Here is a 17,240-nt window from a genome sequence, read left to right as displayed (position 1 = left end):
CTGAGATACTAAGGGGACCTGTTTAATCTGAACTCCTTTTAAAGCACTGAAAGAGTTGCTTGGCTGTTTCTAACACCAGTGTTCTTTCACTCGCTTTGTAAACCACATTTAGTGACATGTAACTTCTAACATTATTTCACTTCTGACCTTATCTTAGAATGTAGCAACCTGTCTTTGTGCCCGGCTGAGGTCCTAGGTGATGAGAACTGTTTTATCCATATGACACTAAATAGATAACATTTATATATAACAGAGCTTTCTATCAGATCAGACTATGGGTATGGGCTAGACACAATCAGATGTACTGGAGGAATGAGTCCTGCCGAGAAAAAATAAGAGTAACTAGAGCCAAAAGATTCTTTTCTTCAATTTATTTTCTCCTTCCTTTCCACTGTGTTATACTTTGTTGAAGAATACATTTGGATTCACCACTTTCATCTTCTGGAATTCCAGATACTAATAAGGGATCTTCTTTTTTAGTCCGTTCTCGTTGTTGTAAGCCTCGGGATGCAGTGGAAGAGGATGTGAAAGAATGTATGAAGCCACCCTTGACCTCTAAAATGACATCTGAAACATCATCTGTATGACCAGATCACATTTGCAGGTAGTTTTCTTCACCATTCTTCTCTTGGCAAAATAGCTTTTCAAACAGAAGAGCTAGCAGAATTGCAGCCCTGGACTTCAGCAGGGCAAACTTTGACCTTTGCAGGCAAGTGCTAGGGGAAATCCCATGGGCAAGGCTGCTTGAAGGTAAAGGGGCCCAAGGTAGTTGGTTAGTGTTCAGGGACTGCTTCTATCAGGCTCAAGATCAGAGTATTCTGACACGTAGGAAGTCAAGGAAGGGAGCCAGGAGACCTGCGTGGTTAAACAGGGAACTCCTGGGTAAGCTCAAGTGGAAGAGGAGAGTTTATAGATCATGGGAGGAGGGGCTGCCACTTGGGAAGAATATAAGGCTGGTGTCAGAGGGTGTAGGGAGGCAACTAGGAAAGCTAAGGCCTCCTTAGAATTAAACCTGGTGAGAGGGGTCAAGAACAACAGAAAGAGCTTTTTCAAATATGTGGCAGATAAAACTAACATCAGAGGCAATGTAGGCCCACTGATGCATGAGGTGGATGCCCTGGTGACAGAAAATACAGAGAAGGCAGAGTTACTGAACGCCTTCTTTGTCTTTGTCTACTCTGCCAGATGCTGTCCTGAGGAGCCCTGTACCCCTGAGGCCCCAGAGGAAATCAGGACAATGTAGGAGTTTGCCTCGGTTGATAAGGACTGGGTTAGGGAGCAACTAGGCAATCTGGACATCCATAAATCCATGGGTCTGGATGCGATGCACCCATGGGTGCTGAGGAAGCTGGCTGAGGTCATTGCTGGACCACTCTCCATCATCTTTGCCAAGTCTTGGGAAATGGGAGAGGTGCCTGAGGAGTGGAGGAAAGCAAATGTCACTCCAGTCTTCAAAAAGGGCAAGAAGGAGGACCCGGGTAACTATAGACCGGTCAGCCTCACCTCCATCCCTGGGAAAGTGATGGAGCAATTTATCTTTGGTGCCATCTCCAGGCATATCAAGGATAAGAGGGTCATTAGGGGCAGTCAACATGGCTTCACTAAAGGGAAGTCGTGTTTGACCAACCTCATAGCCTTTTATGAAGACATAACGAGGTGGATAGATGATGGCAGAGTGGTGGATGTGGTCTACCTTGACTTCAGTGAAGCATTTTACACAGTCTCCCACAGCATCCTCACAGCTAAACTGAGGGAGTGCAGTCTGGACGATCAGGTAGTGAGGTGGAATGAGAACTGGCTGAAGGAAGGAAGCCAGAGAGTTGTGGTCAATGGGGCAGAGTTTAGTTGGAGGCCTGCATCTAGTGGAGTGCCTCAGTGGTCAGTACTGGTGTCGGTATGATTCAATATATTCATCAATGACTTGGATGAGGGAATAGAGTGTACTGTCAGCAAGTCTGCTGATGACACCAAGCTGTGAGGAGTGGCTGACACGCCAGAAGGCTGTGCTGCCATCCAGCGAGACCTGGACAGGCTGGACAGTCAGGCAGGGAAAAATTTAATGAAATATAACAAGGGAAAGTGTAGAGTCCTGCATCTGGGCAGGAACAACCCCAGGTTCCAGTATAAATTGGGGAATGACCTATTAGAGAGCAGCGTAGGGGAAAGGGACCTGGGGCTCCTGGTGGACAGCAGGATGACCATGAGCCAGCACTGTGGCCTTGTGGCCAGGAAGGCCAGTGGCATCTGAGGTGTATTAGAAGGGGGGTGGTTAGTAGGTCGAGAGAGGTTCTCCTTCCCCTCTACTCTGCCCTGGTGAGACCACATCTGGAATATTGTGTCCAGTTCTGGGCCCCTCAGTTCTTCCCTCAGAAGGACAGGGAACTGCTGGAGAGAGTCCAGCACAGAGCCACAAAGATGATTAAGGGAGTGGAGCATCTCCCTGATGAGGAAAGGCTGAGGGAGCTGGGTCTCTTTAGCTTGGAGGAGACTGAAGGGTGACCTTATTAATGTTTGCAAATATATAAAGCGTGAGTGTCACAAGGATGGAGCCAGGCTCTTCTCAGTCACAACCAATGATAGGACAAGGGGTAATGGGTTCAAATTGAAACACAAGAGGTTCCACTTCAATTTGAGAAGAAACTTCTTCTCAGTGAGGGTGACAGAGCACTGCAACAGGCTGCCCAGGGAGATTATGGAGTCTCCTTCTCTGGAGACATTCAAAACCAACCTGGACACATTCCTCTGTAGCCTCACCTAGGTGTTCCTGCTCCAGCAGGGGGATTGGACTAGATGATCTTTTCATGTCCCTTCCAATCACTAACATTCTGTGATTCTGTGATATTATTTGATTCTCGTGTGATGTTAGCTCACAAAACCATATGCAGCTTTTCATATGAGTGTGTGCCCTCCTTTAAGGTAAATAAAAGCAGTAGGGTACTCTTGCCAACTCAGACACATGGTGTTCCCTAGTCAGGTTTCTTGTTAGGTATTGCTTTGTTTGGGTTATTTCAAATTTCTAAAATGATTCTAGTGAAAAATATTAGGGGACTGAAATTTCTGGGCTGTTAAGCTGCTTTTGTCACAGAATAGGCTCTGCATGAATGACATGCAAGCTTTTGTGGCATTCACTTCCTTAATTAACATACATTTTTAGGAACTAAATGGGGATAAAGAGAGGGAGACAGAGAAATGCAAGAAAAGGAACCTTTGACAGCTTTGACTGTCAGTGTCTCCTCTGAACCTGTGTAAGGAAGCTGGTTAGTATCTGAGAGGTGGGCTTGTAGCATGCTCATCCATCCATTGGGATCTGCAGTGACGCCCCTTGCCGCTGCCCTTGTGCTCATTTTACAGGCCTCCAAAATAAGAACTGGGCAGCCTTTTAGTTCCTGTCCTGTTGGACTCATTTGTGAGTAGCTCGTCACTACTATGGATCCCACATGTGGTTTCATCCCCTAGAGGTTATTTCTAGCTGATGCCCTGTGAGCCATGTGCCTGGTCTGATGCATAAACAGGGGAACATCACTGATGATAGAACTGAATGATTGACCAGATGGTGGTGAGGGAGGGGCGAACAAGAGGACAACTCCATCTTCCCCAGTAAGATCAGCAAAGCCAGTCCACTTCTGAGATATCTCCATTCCCTTCAGCAGCTGGATGAGAAGTTTCACCTCTAAGACTTGCCCAGGAAACACTTGCATTTTATAAGGAGTTACTTTCAATAATGAGGTGTTGTGAAGGATGGGCTGTAGAAAAGTCTGGCTTACTAAGGTTTTATGACTACAAAGCGTTATATTCATTTTGGCTTGAAAGCTCAGCGGTGTTCAGGGCTGTGTCCTCCAAAAGTACATTTTTCAAGTCAAGAAGCTTAAGGAAAGATTAGCAGCTAACTGTTCTTACTCACATCATTATCCAGGTGACTGCATTTCCTGCTCTCACCGCAGCATGCTGAATTCACAGAATCACAGAATCACAGAATGTCAGGGATTGGAAGGGACCTCAAAAGACCATCTGGTCCAATCCCCCCACCAGTGCAGGAACACCTAGATGAGGCTACACAGGAATGTGTCCAGGCAGGTTTTGAATGTCTCCAGAGAAGGAGACTCCACAACCCCCTTGGGCAGCCTGTTCCAATTGCCAGGGTAATGCCATAGAGTAACCGCTGCAGAGTCCTAGAAGTCATGAATTTGTCACGCTGTGCATTGCAGTAATCTAAAAGCTTAACATTTTTGAGATGGAAAGGAGGGGAAACTATCATACAGGCAACTCGTCTCATTTCCAAACTTGACCACCCACTCGTGTTTTCCTCTGGGGAAGACCCTATCTGGAACAGATACTAGAGCCTTGGTTAGCATGAATTCTGGGGGGTTTTGTGATGGGAGTGGCAGGAGTTCACCTACTGAATAAATCCATTCCGCCACATTCCTCTTTTGTCAGAAAAGCTCACCAGGCGTTTTCTGTAAGTGGCCGGTGTTCCCCAACTCCAGCGCCTGGAGCGGCTGCTGCCTGCGGACAGGGACGGGAGCTGCGCTGCCTCAGCGGCTGTCACCTCGCAGCTGCGTGATGCGTCCTATTGCTGCTTAAATAGTTCACATTCATTAGCAATCCTCACCTCGCAGAGCGATGGCACCTCTGTACAGTCCAAAGGTTTTCAGGGTGAGCGGTGAGCCAGCCTGGAGCTCCATGCAGCGCCTGTGCTGAGCTGCCAGCTCGGGCAGCTTTGTCTCTGCTGCCATGGGAGCCCTCTGGTGGGGGGCTGTCGCAGGTGATCCCCCCTTGTCTCAGCTCTGCAACATCCTGCCTTATAGTTAGGATTAAGAAGAAGGGCGGGGGGAAATCAGTAAAACCTTTTCTTTGTGTCCCTCAGGTTTCCCATCCTGGGTATTCCGCGCTGCAGTCCCCACCGTTTGTTGTACAGCAATGCTTATTGCGTTGACCCTTTGGCTCTCTGGAAGGGGATGACAGCAGCAGTAAACTCTGCTTAAAGAAGATTTACAACATAACTTCGTGAGAATGAACACAAAAACCTCACCTACTCCACAGAAGCTGTGGAGTGGTCTTGTTACAATGAGATCGCTGGAATTCTGACTGGGAGGACCCTCTGTGTTCCTGCAACAGGGCAGAAGAAAAGTGTCGTTGCCATTGACACACGAGTTCAGGAGTTTGGGATCCTCTGGCTCTGATGCTGCCTCTATGAAAACTGGGGAGCCTGCAGAGCCCTAGCAGGTAGCCCACGGCCACCTACCCCTTCAGTCACGCAGAGCTGGCCTTTGGGAGACCCCAGACCCCAACGCATGATCTCAAGTCAGGCTGTGCCCTCATGTTGTGACTGGGAGCAGCTAAAACTTTTTATATTTGGCCTCACATGGGTATCTGCCAGTACTGTTCTCTGCTGGAAGACTATGGATTTGGACTTGACCCTTACACATATATGTGTTGTTTCTCCCCTGAAGAGGCAATAATGCACACACTTTTCATGAAAAAGCACCTTGAGGTGGGACTATATGCCTCATGCTTATTTTCAGTGCTATGAGACATTTTAGGGAATGACACATACTGACGGCACACCTAACAGCTAAGTAATATTGCTTACCTACAGCAGCGGCAGAAGTTCTCGTAACCTTTCTCTCCTGAAAGGATGGCCTCACCAACCCAGGTACCAAGCTAGAACTCCTCCAAATAATTGCTCGGAGACAGAGGAGCGTATCTGACACGGCACGGCCCACTGGTGGTGGTGCGTGCGACCACACATGTGCACGCCTTCGTGCATACACGTGTAGAAGCTGTTATATGCATTCCTCCCTAACCACACAAGTGTAAAGCCCCATTTAACTTTCTGTAACACTCAGTGGTTTTCTCACATCTGTCTGCTGTAATGAAATGTAACTCAGGGCCTTTCTTCATTAACATAGGTCTGCTTTTGTTCCTACATTTGCCTAGGAATACTTGTAAAGGTAGGCTCTCCAGATCTTGGGAGTCTCTCACAGGGACGTAGCGATTTACTTTGTGTTGAATGCCACTGCTTTCTGCCAGCGCGTTCTCTCTACCCAGCCAGGACTTGAAGAAAGTTCCCTACAGGATGCCAACGTTGGATAGGACTCATCTGATCTGGGTGATATTCTTGCCTACTGTGTAGGAAAAAGTGCTTTCTCATTTTGAGGGGAAAAGAAGAAAAAGCCCCAAGCCCCAACAAGCTTCCTAAGCGACCCTGCATACGAATCAACTCAACCCTGCCCTGAATTTGACAGGGCTTTTTTTTCCCTCTTGCTCTGTCCTACTGCAAGCTGTGCCCGTTCCCTTGCTGCTCTGTATAGTCAGCAGGGCAGACCAAAGTCTGAGAGCACTGTGCCATCGAACTTGTAGGACGTTTTGTTGCTTGAGCTGTTTATCTTGCTAGGACACAGCAAAGAAATATTCCACCCATTTCACTTGTTTCTAGCAGGTATGCACTGAGAGAGAAATTGCTGGAGGAAACAGGAAGACTAAAAGCGGTTTATAGAGGATTGAGCTATGAGAGGATAAGGGATCGAGTTGCTAGTAAAAAATAAGACACTGTTCCCTTTCTACTCCTGCAGAGTCATGCTGCCCCATCAGCTTTTTTACTGCTTTCTCATTGTATGAAGTGAAAGGAGATAAGGAAACAACACTCATTGCAGTTGTGCATCCTGCTTGCAAGCAGAACACAGGTGACACAGAAAGCAGTGTTTCCAAAAGGCAGTCCAATCTTATTGCCGGATTTATTGTACGGGCAATGGTTTATCGTACTTCTCAAGTTCTCTTGCAGTCTACACTTGTTCTTTCCAGCACAAACTTGCAGGCTGAAACACCCTCTTCTGGTATTTACTTTGCTCATTTCCAACGCTGCGTTACCACCTCACCAGCCACACCGCAGCTCTGACAGTTGTCCTGGCACAATGTTTTCCCTCCAACTATCCCATGCTCGACTGCTGCCCCTGACCAGTGACTGCGCAGCCTTCTGGAGAAGGGCTTGTCTTCTGCACTGCGCCAGACCTTTCTACATCAGCAGAGACTCCTGGGACGCTTTAAGTAACTCCTTCTGAAGGAAATGAAAAGTTTCCCTGATAAATATGTTTAACATCGGTTTGGTTTTATATCCTTGGTGAAGAAGTTATTTGGTCTATTTGTTTCTTAAGCACTTGTACTCTGAATCATGTTTTCTATTGCCTTACGCAGTATTCAGTGAATTGCACACAAATGGTTTCTGTGAGACCTTTACAGCTTAATATCTGGGTCTTTGTACCAGGTGAGCTGCTCTGTTTATCACAGGTATTTTGTATATAACTTTTTTTTCCCAGGGTTCCTCCTTTAATTGTAGTAAAAAATAAATGGTAAACTCAAGTTTCCTTTCCTCAGTAACAGATGTCTGTTCTACAGGCTGGGAAGTGGTTGAGCCTTTCACTTATTCACATGAGCCCCAGCCCGTTTCACAGCTGCTAAAAACATACTCTGTGTAGCATCAAGGGGGGTGATGCAGCAGGTTGACAAAGCTGCAAGAGGTACATCTGGCATCACGACCCAGCTGTTTGCTGTGCTCAACAGCGACAACAAAAAGGCGCTCGGATACCCAGCCTGTAACTTCCACATCTGTCACGTCTGTCAATTTGTCGGAGCACTCCCTGAGCGGTGTAGCTGTGGTGCTCAGTTTCCAACAGGTCTTCCTTCTACCCCCCCAAAAAGGGAGGTTCCTCTGCAAAAGCAAAATCCAGTGTAAGATGTTCTCACTGTACTGCTGCTACTCGTGTTACCTACGCTGAAAGCAGAGGGCCCACAACCTCAGTGCTGTGCTTTTGCTGGGGGTGTGAGGAAGGAGTTGGGGTGTGAGGAATCTCTTACTTTTGTGTTTAAAAAATAAGCTTTGAACAAAGTCTTCACTCCCCATTTGGACAGTGACTTTCAATACAAATGAGGAAGTGCAGGGAACTAAATTCAGCAAAAAATGGCTGCTCATCTCGAGAGTAGATGGAAGTCTCTGCTTCCCCTTGCTCATGTGCAGCACAAGGACATCTAGCAGCCCTTCCTTCCTTACAGGGACAGAAAATCCACACGACTGCTACACCTTGGCTCTGCCTTCCCTCCCACGAAAGAACATCCCTGCAACCATGGTCAGACGCGAGAAAATTAGTATTCTTTAGACACCACAGCAAACACGACTGAATAGGAACAGAGAAAGACTGAGCAATGACACAGCTAAATGTCATCACAACTGCTGAACAGATAAGAGTGTGGGATACTGGGTGGGGATGTAACAGCAAAAAGAAAAAAAGGAAAAATATAAACACAAAACATCATTGTGTAAACACAATGGCAAAAATGTGACTCAGAAAGGTTTGCTATTTTGTTTTTTGAGGGGGCAGAGGACAATAACACTACTGTCACCAGTGGATGCAGAGCTTAATACACGAAGGGGTACAGACATATCCATACCTCTGCTCATTCAGATGCTTCACTTATACATAGAAAAGGAAAATCAAAGCCGGTTGATGATAACCCTGAAATACACGTATTTCTTCAATGAAAAAATGAACTACGCTGAGGTGTTTAAAAAAAACCCAAACAGCTCACTTCTTAAGTCAGAAAACACAACACCTTCTTGGAAGCAAGCTGTGCCAAAAATCTGCTTTGGGTGGGTGGAATTGACTGTTCATATTTCAATTAACAGTAATCAGCTGTAACAGAGGAAAAGCATCCAACCAGAACAGACTGACTGCTCTTTTCTTGCGGGAACGAGACCCCAAACCTCCTGCCTGGATGTAATTCTGTTTAATAGGAGAAAAATCTCCAACAAAGAAAGGAAACCAGAATTCTGACCCCCTATTTGAGGGACAAGGTGATGGGCCACCTGGCCTTTCTGGGCACAGACCATTGTCACTGTAACTTCAGCCCTGCCCACAGGTAACAGCTGTGACTTACCACTTGATCTCTGGTACAAAACAATAACAGAGCTGGTGCTCTCCTGGCTTGTGTCTTTGTTATTGCCCTGCTAGAGGAATGTCTGACAGTGCCACCAGACTTCACTGCTCGCTGGCAGGACTCAGATAGAGCTCTTCTCATGGGGTATCGCCCATGTACATTCCTCTAACGCAAATACTACACCAACATCAAGTACATACTGCACTAAGATAAAGAGCTCACGGACACAGTCACCACTGCTAGATGGCTTTATTGAGTGTCTCAAACCACATTTCCCCAAAGGTAATCCCCTAATTTCCAACCTTCACATGAAGTTAGAGGCCTTTTTATTGTTGTTTAAACTCTCCACAGTGCCAATTCTTCCACCATCATCACCAAAAATAAGTCATCCTTTCTGTGGCCCCCTCAGCCATACCTTATTGAGGAACCCAAACCATGTTATTTTTCAGGGTATTTCTGCATCATTCCCAGTTCTTCCATCTTCCCCCAACATTCATTGCAAAATACCCCAAGTACTCTACGAACCAAGTGTGTTTTCCTGCTAAAAGCCTGAAGAAACCACCGTCAGCAAAACAGCGTTGGTCCCAGCAAGGCCAAGCCAAGCCAAGCCAAGCCAAGCCAAGCCAAGGTGTGGGAGGCGGATGGCGAGAGGAGGAGAATGCTCGCTCTGGTGCTGCCTCTTTCGTGCTTCGACAGCAAGTTCTTCAGGCACTGTCTGAAGAGCAGCTTTTACCAGAGCATAATTAGCTTTCAGAATCAAGGTACCTTTGGCATCCAGATTACTCACAGGCTCCTTTGCCTTGAATACTTCAACATCGGTGGTGGTTTGGACATTTTCAGCAGCAAAATGGGTTCTAGACAAGGCTCTGGGGCTGCCCTGCCAAACCTAGATGATACTTCCTAGTCTGCAGAGTCTGCATTTCCACCTTCTCAGGTGAACCACGTTTGGCCCTTCCAAGCTCTTGTGCAGTGATATATATCCATGGACAATGTTTTCAGCAAAACACTTTTTCACAAGCGCATGGAAGACTTCCATGACCCCTTGACTGAAGATTTTTACCAGCAGCATCAAAATACTTGGTAGCTGCTTACAACAGAGATCTGGAGAAGACTCAGTAGCTCCTAGATTCTCTTGCTCTCTCCATCTCTGGTCCTCCATGAGTGTTGCTTTCTGTTTGGCCTAAGACTTCAGTCACACTGAGCCTGGATTGCCTAATGAGAGAAGAAAGAGTGCAAAGTAATTTTATGCCTATATCGTCCTGACAAAGGCATCACTGCACAATCCCAGCTCTAAGTTTCTTCTAGAACTGGCACTGTTTGTGAGTTTTAGTAAGACATGCAACGAGCATCATGGCCTCTTCTTCTCAAGGCCTCCAGCTATCCTTCTTCTTCCCTCCCTTTAATGGGGATGGAAAGAAGGCAGCACTGAAGGGAGAAACAGAGTTCTGGTCTCTCTCAATTTTGGCAAAGAAATACTGATGTCCTTGTTCTACTTGTCTTCTTGGCCACTGCAAACATGAAAAAATGATGCAGAGCTACTGAGCCAGGGCAGGGCATGAATTTTCAACAAAATACCTCATTACAAAATAAGCAGCAACATCTAATGCTGGGAAAACTGTATCAGCAGTTCTCAGACTGGTATGTGAAACGCACCAAAAACCGAGAGCAGAAGGACCAAGGTTTGGAAAACCTACTGTGTCACGGTTTCTTTAAATGTTTGCACCACACAGACCTGGACACACTTTTAGTCAAAGACTCGAGCAGGCAGAGCTGTTCCTTACCACTCCGCTAACTTCTGCTCATACAGCTCCCTGCGCTCACGATTTCTCTTCTCTTGCAAGGTCTCACCAGCAAGCTTCTGCATCATCATTAGGAGGCCTCCTGCAGGGATCCTAGAGGAGGAAGCGGAAAAGTCACAAGTCACCCAGGGGACACACAACAGCAATAACTTACCAGCATCGGCGAACAGAGCATGCGGGGGCCACCCACCAGATCAGTGGCATGTCACGCTCCCCAATATTCACACCAGGCCACAGATGAAGGTGCTCCTATTCTACTGTCAGTTGCCAAACGCAGCCTGTCTTCACCTGTGACTTGCTCTAGCCCCTTCAATAATGTATTTTGAATTTACTCATTGACAGGCACACATAGGTCAAAGGGGTGGAAGGATTTAAGGTGCTCAAACAATCCCTGTAGATCACCTAACCCATCACTTAAACCAGTCACACCCCTGCTTAGCTTCTGTCCACCTCTGCAGGTACTTGTGTTTTCATCAGTAACTCTCCCTCGGCTGCTTCCAGGCTGGCCCACAGCTGACACCACCCTGATGGTGCTAAATAGCACATACAAAGCTCATTCTCTTGTCCCTGCAGGATCCCCAAATTGACTTGCGAGGATATTCAGAAGTCAGTAATTTCACAGAATCACAGAATGTCAAGGATTGGAAGGGACCTCAAAAGATCATCTAGTCCAATCCCCCTGCCAGAGCAGGAACACCTAGATGAGGTTACACAGGAATGTGTCAAGGCGGGATCTGAATGTCTCCATTTGAGAAGAAATCTCATTTCTGCTTGAAAAGCCAAACTTGTCCTCAGTTAAGAGGTCATTTTCCTGATGGGGAGAGCCCTGGAGAGAGAACCATGGGTTCCTCCATGCCCAGGGAGCTCTAGGAAACACACAACTGCAAGACATACACGAGGATATGTGCCACATTACAGCCTTGCGTTGTGCAACCCAACTGTGTATCATGTTCCTAAGTGTTTCCTAATGGCTGCTGCTCCACATTTCAGCTTTGATGGAGCTTGTTTTGTAAAAAAAATATTTTTACACAGATTTATAATCTAGGGCGCGCAGTTCCCAAGGCGCCCCCTTCTTCAAAAGGTGGTATCATTACACCCCAACACCCCTTGTGCGCTGTCTGGATTCTGAGCTGCTACAGAAGCAGTTGCTGATGAAGCTGAGAGAGGAACCCAGAAGCTGTGTCCTTCACTCCTGCCTTTATCCACAGACAACACAATTCCTTACAGCAGATACCCAGTGCTTCCACACACAACCACTGGGCTCAGCAGTGACAATGCCAAGGAAAGGGGACAGGAGATGTGGCTATAGCCCATCCTCATAATTTGCTGTTTAACAGTAGTTTGCATCTCCTCTAACAAGCATATAGCAGCAAGTGAGATGCTGTATTGCACCAAGTTCTTAGCACTGAGGAAACACCACAACACAAATCAAGAAAAAAAGAAGAAAAAGAAAATTATTTAAAGGCTGGAAGAAAAGTCATCATCATGAGGTCCCAAGAGAGACACAGAACATTCCTCAAGGCAAGAGAGGAAAGGAAGCTTCTGTAGTCTCCTGTCATTCACAGCTTGGTGTGCAAGGCCACCATCGAACAAAACCTTCAAAGAGCAGCTGTGCCTCAGTAACTCAGCAGCAGCAGTTGCAACTCACCCAAACACTGTTCCAAACACGACGCCGCCTGCCAGTCCCTGAAGGCCCAAGTGCATTCTGAAAAGGGCTCCTGTGAAAGCTAAAAAGAACCACAAACCCACTGAAACCACAAACAGCCCCCCACCAACCATCACATGGAGCTGCTTTGGTGCACTTCTGCTCTCCATGGGCTGACATCCACCTTTAACAGAGCAGAAACCAAGCGCCGCAGCCAGCGGGAGGAACCCCCACCAAACTGTCACCCCAGCCTGACATACAGGCGCTGCCACAGCTGGAGCTGAGCTGCTGCTGCAACACTTCCCCAGGTCTTTATTCACATGGTCTCTGCACTAAAACATTGCACAAATCTCCCTCTGCTTCAGGAAAACTCCCCAAGAAATGCTAAGAAGTATCTATGAAAGTAAAACTGAGCTCTCTGCAGGCTGGAGCATGATCCCTCCCCCCTCTCTTTTTTCTGTTCAACTGCAGCTAATAATAGCACCTGCCATGTAAGGCAGAAAATCAGTAAAGCACGTATCCAAATGTAAGGGCAATAAAGCTGGTAAAACCGAACAAGCAGATCACTTACCCGGGCCCCTATTGCCAAAAGCAGACATGCAAAACTTGGCACGAGAAGGGTAGTTTATAAACAGCACACTGAACCGTCACAAAGAGCAGAACTAAGAAATGCTCTCCCTGCCAAAGATGTGGTTATGAGAGCGGATTATGCTCTGAGTGTTGCCTTTTCCCTACTTTTCAGCAAGTATCTTGAAGATGGACTGATAACTGCAAAACTCCCCATTGGTTTCAGAAGTGCATCGATATCTCTCTCTTACAAATACAGGCACGCAGCAGTTAAATAATGGAGCAAAGTCACAACTGCAGCCTGTAGAAGAGGAAACAAAACCCAGGAGCACAGAAACCAGTGTACTGCCCAAATCTGAAAGATACAGGTTCTGCTTATGCTTTTCCGTTTACGGCCCTGGCTCATAAAGAGAAAAGTACAGAGAGACAGCAGCCTTACCTCCCGCCGAAGCAAAATGACTGATGGTGGTTTTATTGCGGTACACAGACAGACCAGTGCTCACCGTGCTGCAAAGATAAGGCACAGAAGAAGTCAGCAGTTGCACATGGAAGAAGACAGGTAGCAAAACACGGCCTGAAATAAAGCTGGATTTCATTAAGCCAGCCCTCAGGCCGCCTCTTACTGCCCTGTTGCCCATCTGTCCAGAGCGCACACACCCACCAGCCACCAGTGCCTCGATTTCTGTGACTCTACTGCAGGCAGCTGCACAGCCAGAGGCCGGGGAACACCAGGATTCACAGCCTGGATCTGCGATATTTTTTCTTTTTAATCAAAGATTTCTTTTCTTCCGTCTCATATTCGAGGATAGAATAAAGTGAGCAATGAAAAGGTCCTGTCAGTCAGTAATCCTGATGTAAGACCCCAGAAGCCGAATCTGTGTGTCGGAAAAATCATGCCTGATAGACAGTCCCTACCACTAGAGCTACGCCACACACACAATGCCAGCAGGGTCACCTACTCTTGCAGCGTGACATTTCCCACCAGGGCAGCTACACCATCTCCTCTGAAAACATCAGCCAAAACACTCTCTGTTCTCAGTTCGGCAGCCACATCCTCCCCAGCACTTTAGCGAGTCTACTGCATGACATCTGCAAGTCAACAGCGACCTTCCTCTCCTTCCCAGAGCTATCACGTCACCCTGGCCTTTGTACAAGGTCAAATTAAACTATTTGGTTTTAAACTGCAAAACTCTAGATCCTCACAACGGCAGGACAAAAATCTTCAACTGGGACCTTACAGAAATGCTGCAAATAATCTTCTTCCAAAGCCTTTTATGACGGGGTGGTGGGAAAGGGCGAAGATCTGGCTGCAGGGGAGACCCCTGGTGGAAGGTGATGAGGCCACACGCCAAGCCCAGGAAAATGTAAAGAAATCAAAGGCTCCAGGAGAGAAAGCAAACGGTATGCTGGCTGAACCTAAGAACTAAACTAAGCTAAATGGAGCCAAAGAAACCGAGAGAGACTGAGGAAGAAGGGAACAAAAAAAATTAGGGAGATGGAAATACAAAATAATGCTCGTTGATACTGCTGGTGTCTTAAAAGCAGAAGGGGAATTTAAACAGAACATACTTACTGACACAATCAATGCAGGTTTAGGGCTACACATAAATTTACCATTTTGAATGTGTGGGAAGGAGATATTCCCAGTTTAAAAGGGCATTATTTGGAAGAGCATGCTTAGTTTGAAGCTAAATTGTCAGCAATATACTGACACATCTGGGGGACAAAAATGAACGAAGCAGAACAGCATCTCTGCCGTGATTGTGTGTGTGTAGTAAAAATGCAAAGGCCTAAAGAGGCACATACAACTGGTAGATCTGACGTTCAGAGACAATCATCAGCAAGAATTTGAGGTCAAGAACAAATAATTGTGAGTAACGCTAGTGTATACAAACTAGGAGTAACGAGATATAATAAAAAGGAGAAAAATTAGGGTGGGACAGAAAACTCTTCCAGAAACAGCCAACACACTAACACTCTCCCAGACAAAAAGGAAAGGAAAAAGAGATGAAGCAAAAGCAGAAAGAAGCCATCAAGTCCAGGGAAGAATGGTATTCAAGCCAATAACAGCATGGATTACATGGAAGGAATGGAGCTTTTTCAGTTTTAATTGTAGTTCACTACAAGATCTGAATTCTGGGCTAATTATAAAAGGTGAAATCCTCTTCATGTTCACACCTTATCGACCAGACTCAGGGTTAACACAACACTCTGAGCCTCAGTCCATCACCAGCACTCTCTCGAGGAGCAGCAAGCACCACGGCATACACCGGCTCTTCTGATGCTGCCATCAGGAAATACTTACTTGAATATTGTCACAAAAGCCGCCACTCTCCAGCTCCAGCGCCAGCCATAGCGGAGGAAGCTCCTGAGACCAGCTCGGTGCGCAGATTGCTGTGGGGAGAGAGGACACGGGTTAGGGATCACAGCCCCGCTCCTCCTGATACCCTGACCCTGAGGGATCAAGTCAGTCACCTTCACAGCAAAAGCCACCAACAGGAAAATCAATCACTTATTCCAGTTTGTAACATCAACTGGTCTTTCTAATCCTGGTGCTGAAACACGTCTGGAGGGAAAGGGAGAGCTTTCTGAGGACAGTACAGCAGAGCAGCAGAGAAGAAAGGGGCAACCCACTAGAAACTAGCTCTTAATTATTATGAGTTGATAAGTATTAATAAATAATAGCCATTAATAAATAATAACCATAATAAGTAAACAATAACCACCTACTGTAAATGTTAAGAGACCACCAAGCTCTGCAGTTTAGCACTGGTGCTTAAAACTTTGGCAATAAGCAACTTTTTAAAAGACGTGATAAACAGAAGCTTCATAAAAATTACAAATACTGCAGTTAATTCCATGAAAATACATAAATTCTCTCTTCCAGTGCCTGTGGTGTTAGTGCTTAGCCTGGGTCCAGATACAGAACAGTCAGCAGAAGGACAGCGTGAAGCCAGGCACCAGTACTTGGCAGACAGCTACGCTGGGGACAAATCCTAATAGTAAATGACGTAAAATTAGACAGATCTTTAAAGATTTTTTTTCTCCTAATAATGCAGGTAACCAACATTTTAAATGAATTAGAAACCTCCAGAAGTTTAACTGAAGAAAGCTCTGAAAGTTCGACTCTATCTACAAAATGTCACAATTGCTCATTGTTGTGAGGTGTAGTGATAAGCTAAAACAATTTTAAAGTGTGTTAAAACAACAAGCATTAAAAACATAAGAGGACAACGGCAGTTTGATGCTATGGGGTGAGTTCTCTCGCTGACATGCTGCAGTTTAAAAGGCAAAAAACTTTTCGAGACATATTAATTAGCCATTTGATAGAATGGTAAAGGTTGTTATCAACTTTTCCTGTGACAAAGGGCAATTTCTGTTAAGTTAACCGTGTAGAATTCGGGTAACATGGAACAGCTAACCTACACAGCGTCTGGTTAGACAGACTGTAGGTGTTTACATACTTAAACAAATCGGTATTTTTATCAAAGCCAGGCACCCGTTCGGAGCTGCACGTTGTGCTTCCCACCAACACAAGGGCACCCGGTCTCCCAAGGACTCCTCCTGCTGTCACCACCAACCGCCGGCCCCCGCGGCGACTTGTTCCACAACCGGAGCCCTTGGGAGGCCAGAGGGTTCTCCGGGAGCCGCGTTCCGTGCGGCGGGAGCCGACACCCAGCGCTCCCCCGAGGGCAACCCCCGGCCCGCCCCGTGTGACCCCAGGCCCCGCAGGCTCCGCGGGTGGCGGCGCTCGTACCACGGCGTCGGCGCGGTTGTGGAAGAGCTCCCCGTGGCTCCGCTCGATGAAGGCCTTCCGCGCCTGGTAGAAAGCGGGCAGCCCGCCGTACATCCAGCCGACTATTCCCCCGGTGAAGGCCGACTTGAGGATGTTCACGGTCTCCTCCGGGTACCGCTGCCTCTCGCTGCAAGGGAAGGGAAGGGAAGGGCTGGCCGGGGGAACGGCGGCAGCGCCGGGCCCAGCGCCTACGGACACCCGACCCGACCCGACCCGACCCGACCCGACCCAACCCAACCCGGCCCGGCCCGGCCCAGCTCGGTGCTCACTCGCGCCGCAGAAGCTCGCGGAGCCGCTCCCAGCCCGCCTGCGGCGGCGGCGCCGGGCGGCCGAACTGCGGGGCAGCGTCGACCCCCTGCGCCATGGCCCTCCCGGCGGCTGCGGCAGCGCCCCCTGGCGCCCCGGCGGGGAACGGCCCGAGCGCCCGCAGCGGGGGAGACCGGCCCCCCCGCCCAGGGACAGGTGAAGGGTCTGGTCGGCTCTACCCAGAGGAAAGGGTGGGGGC

The 17,240-nt window shown here is 47.4% G+C and overlaps 2 protein-coding genes across 2 annotated transcripts in view; one reads left to right on the top strand and one right to left on the bottom strand.

Moving 5' to 3' along the window:
- Window positions 1–7,356, top strand: part of CD80 (CD80 molecule) — a 29,253-nt gene extending 21,897 nt beyond the window's left edge. The window contains exons 6-7 of the mRNA XM_021299677.2: window positions 481–604; window positions 4,865–7,356. Of these exons, the coding sequence (XP_021155352.1) occupies window positions 481–587 (107 nt within the window). The 3' untranslated portion in view covers window positions 588–604; window positions 4,865–7,356. The remainder of the gene's footprint in view (window positions 1–480; window positions 605–4,864) is intronic.
- A 1,805-nt stretch (window positions 7,357–9,161) lies between these two features.
- On the bottom strand, window positions 9,162–17,197 carry TIMMDC1 (translocase of inner mitochondrial membrane domain containing 1). Its single transcript, XM_065065263.1, has 7 exons — window positions 17,005–17,197; window positions 16,697–16,862; window positions 15,245–15,333; window positions 13,379–13,446; window positions 12,376–12,454; window positions 10,710–10,820; window positions 9,162–10,140 (listed from the first exon to the last, which is right to left on the bottom strand). Exons 1-7 carry the CDS (start codon window positions 17,097–17,099, stop codon window positions 10,041–10,043), a joined length of 708 nt encoding a protein of 235 aa, XP_064921335.1. The 5' UTR covers window positions 17,100–17,197; the 3' UTR covers window positions 9,162–10,040.
- Between the last annotated feature and the right edge of the window lie 43 nt (window positions 17,198–17,240).

Source organism: Columba livia, chromosome 1, assembly GCF_036013475.1.
Source record: "Columba livia isolate bColLiv1 breed racing homer chromosome 1, bColLiv1.pat.W.v2, whole genome shotgun sequence".
Lineage (NCBI taxonomy): Eukaryota > Metazoa > Chordata > Aves > Columbiformes > Columbidae > Columba > Columba livia.
Note: the sequence above shows the minus strand (reverse complement) of the source record. Positions and strands in the feature narration are given on the sequence as shown.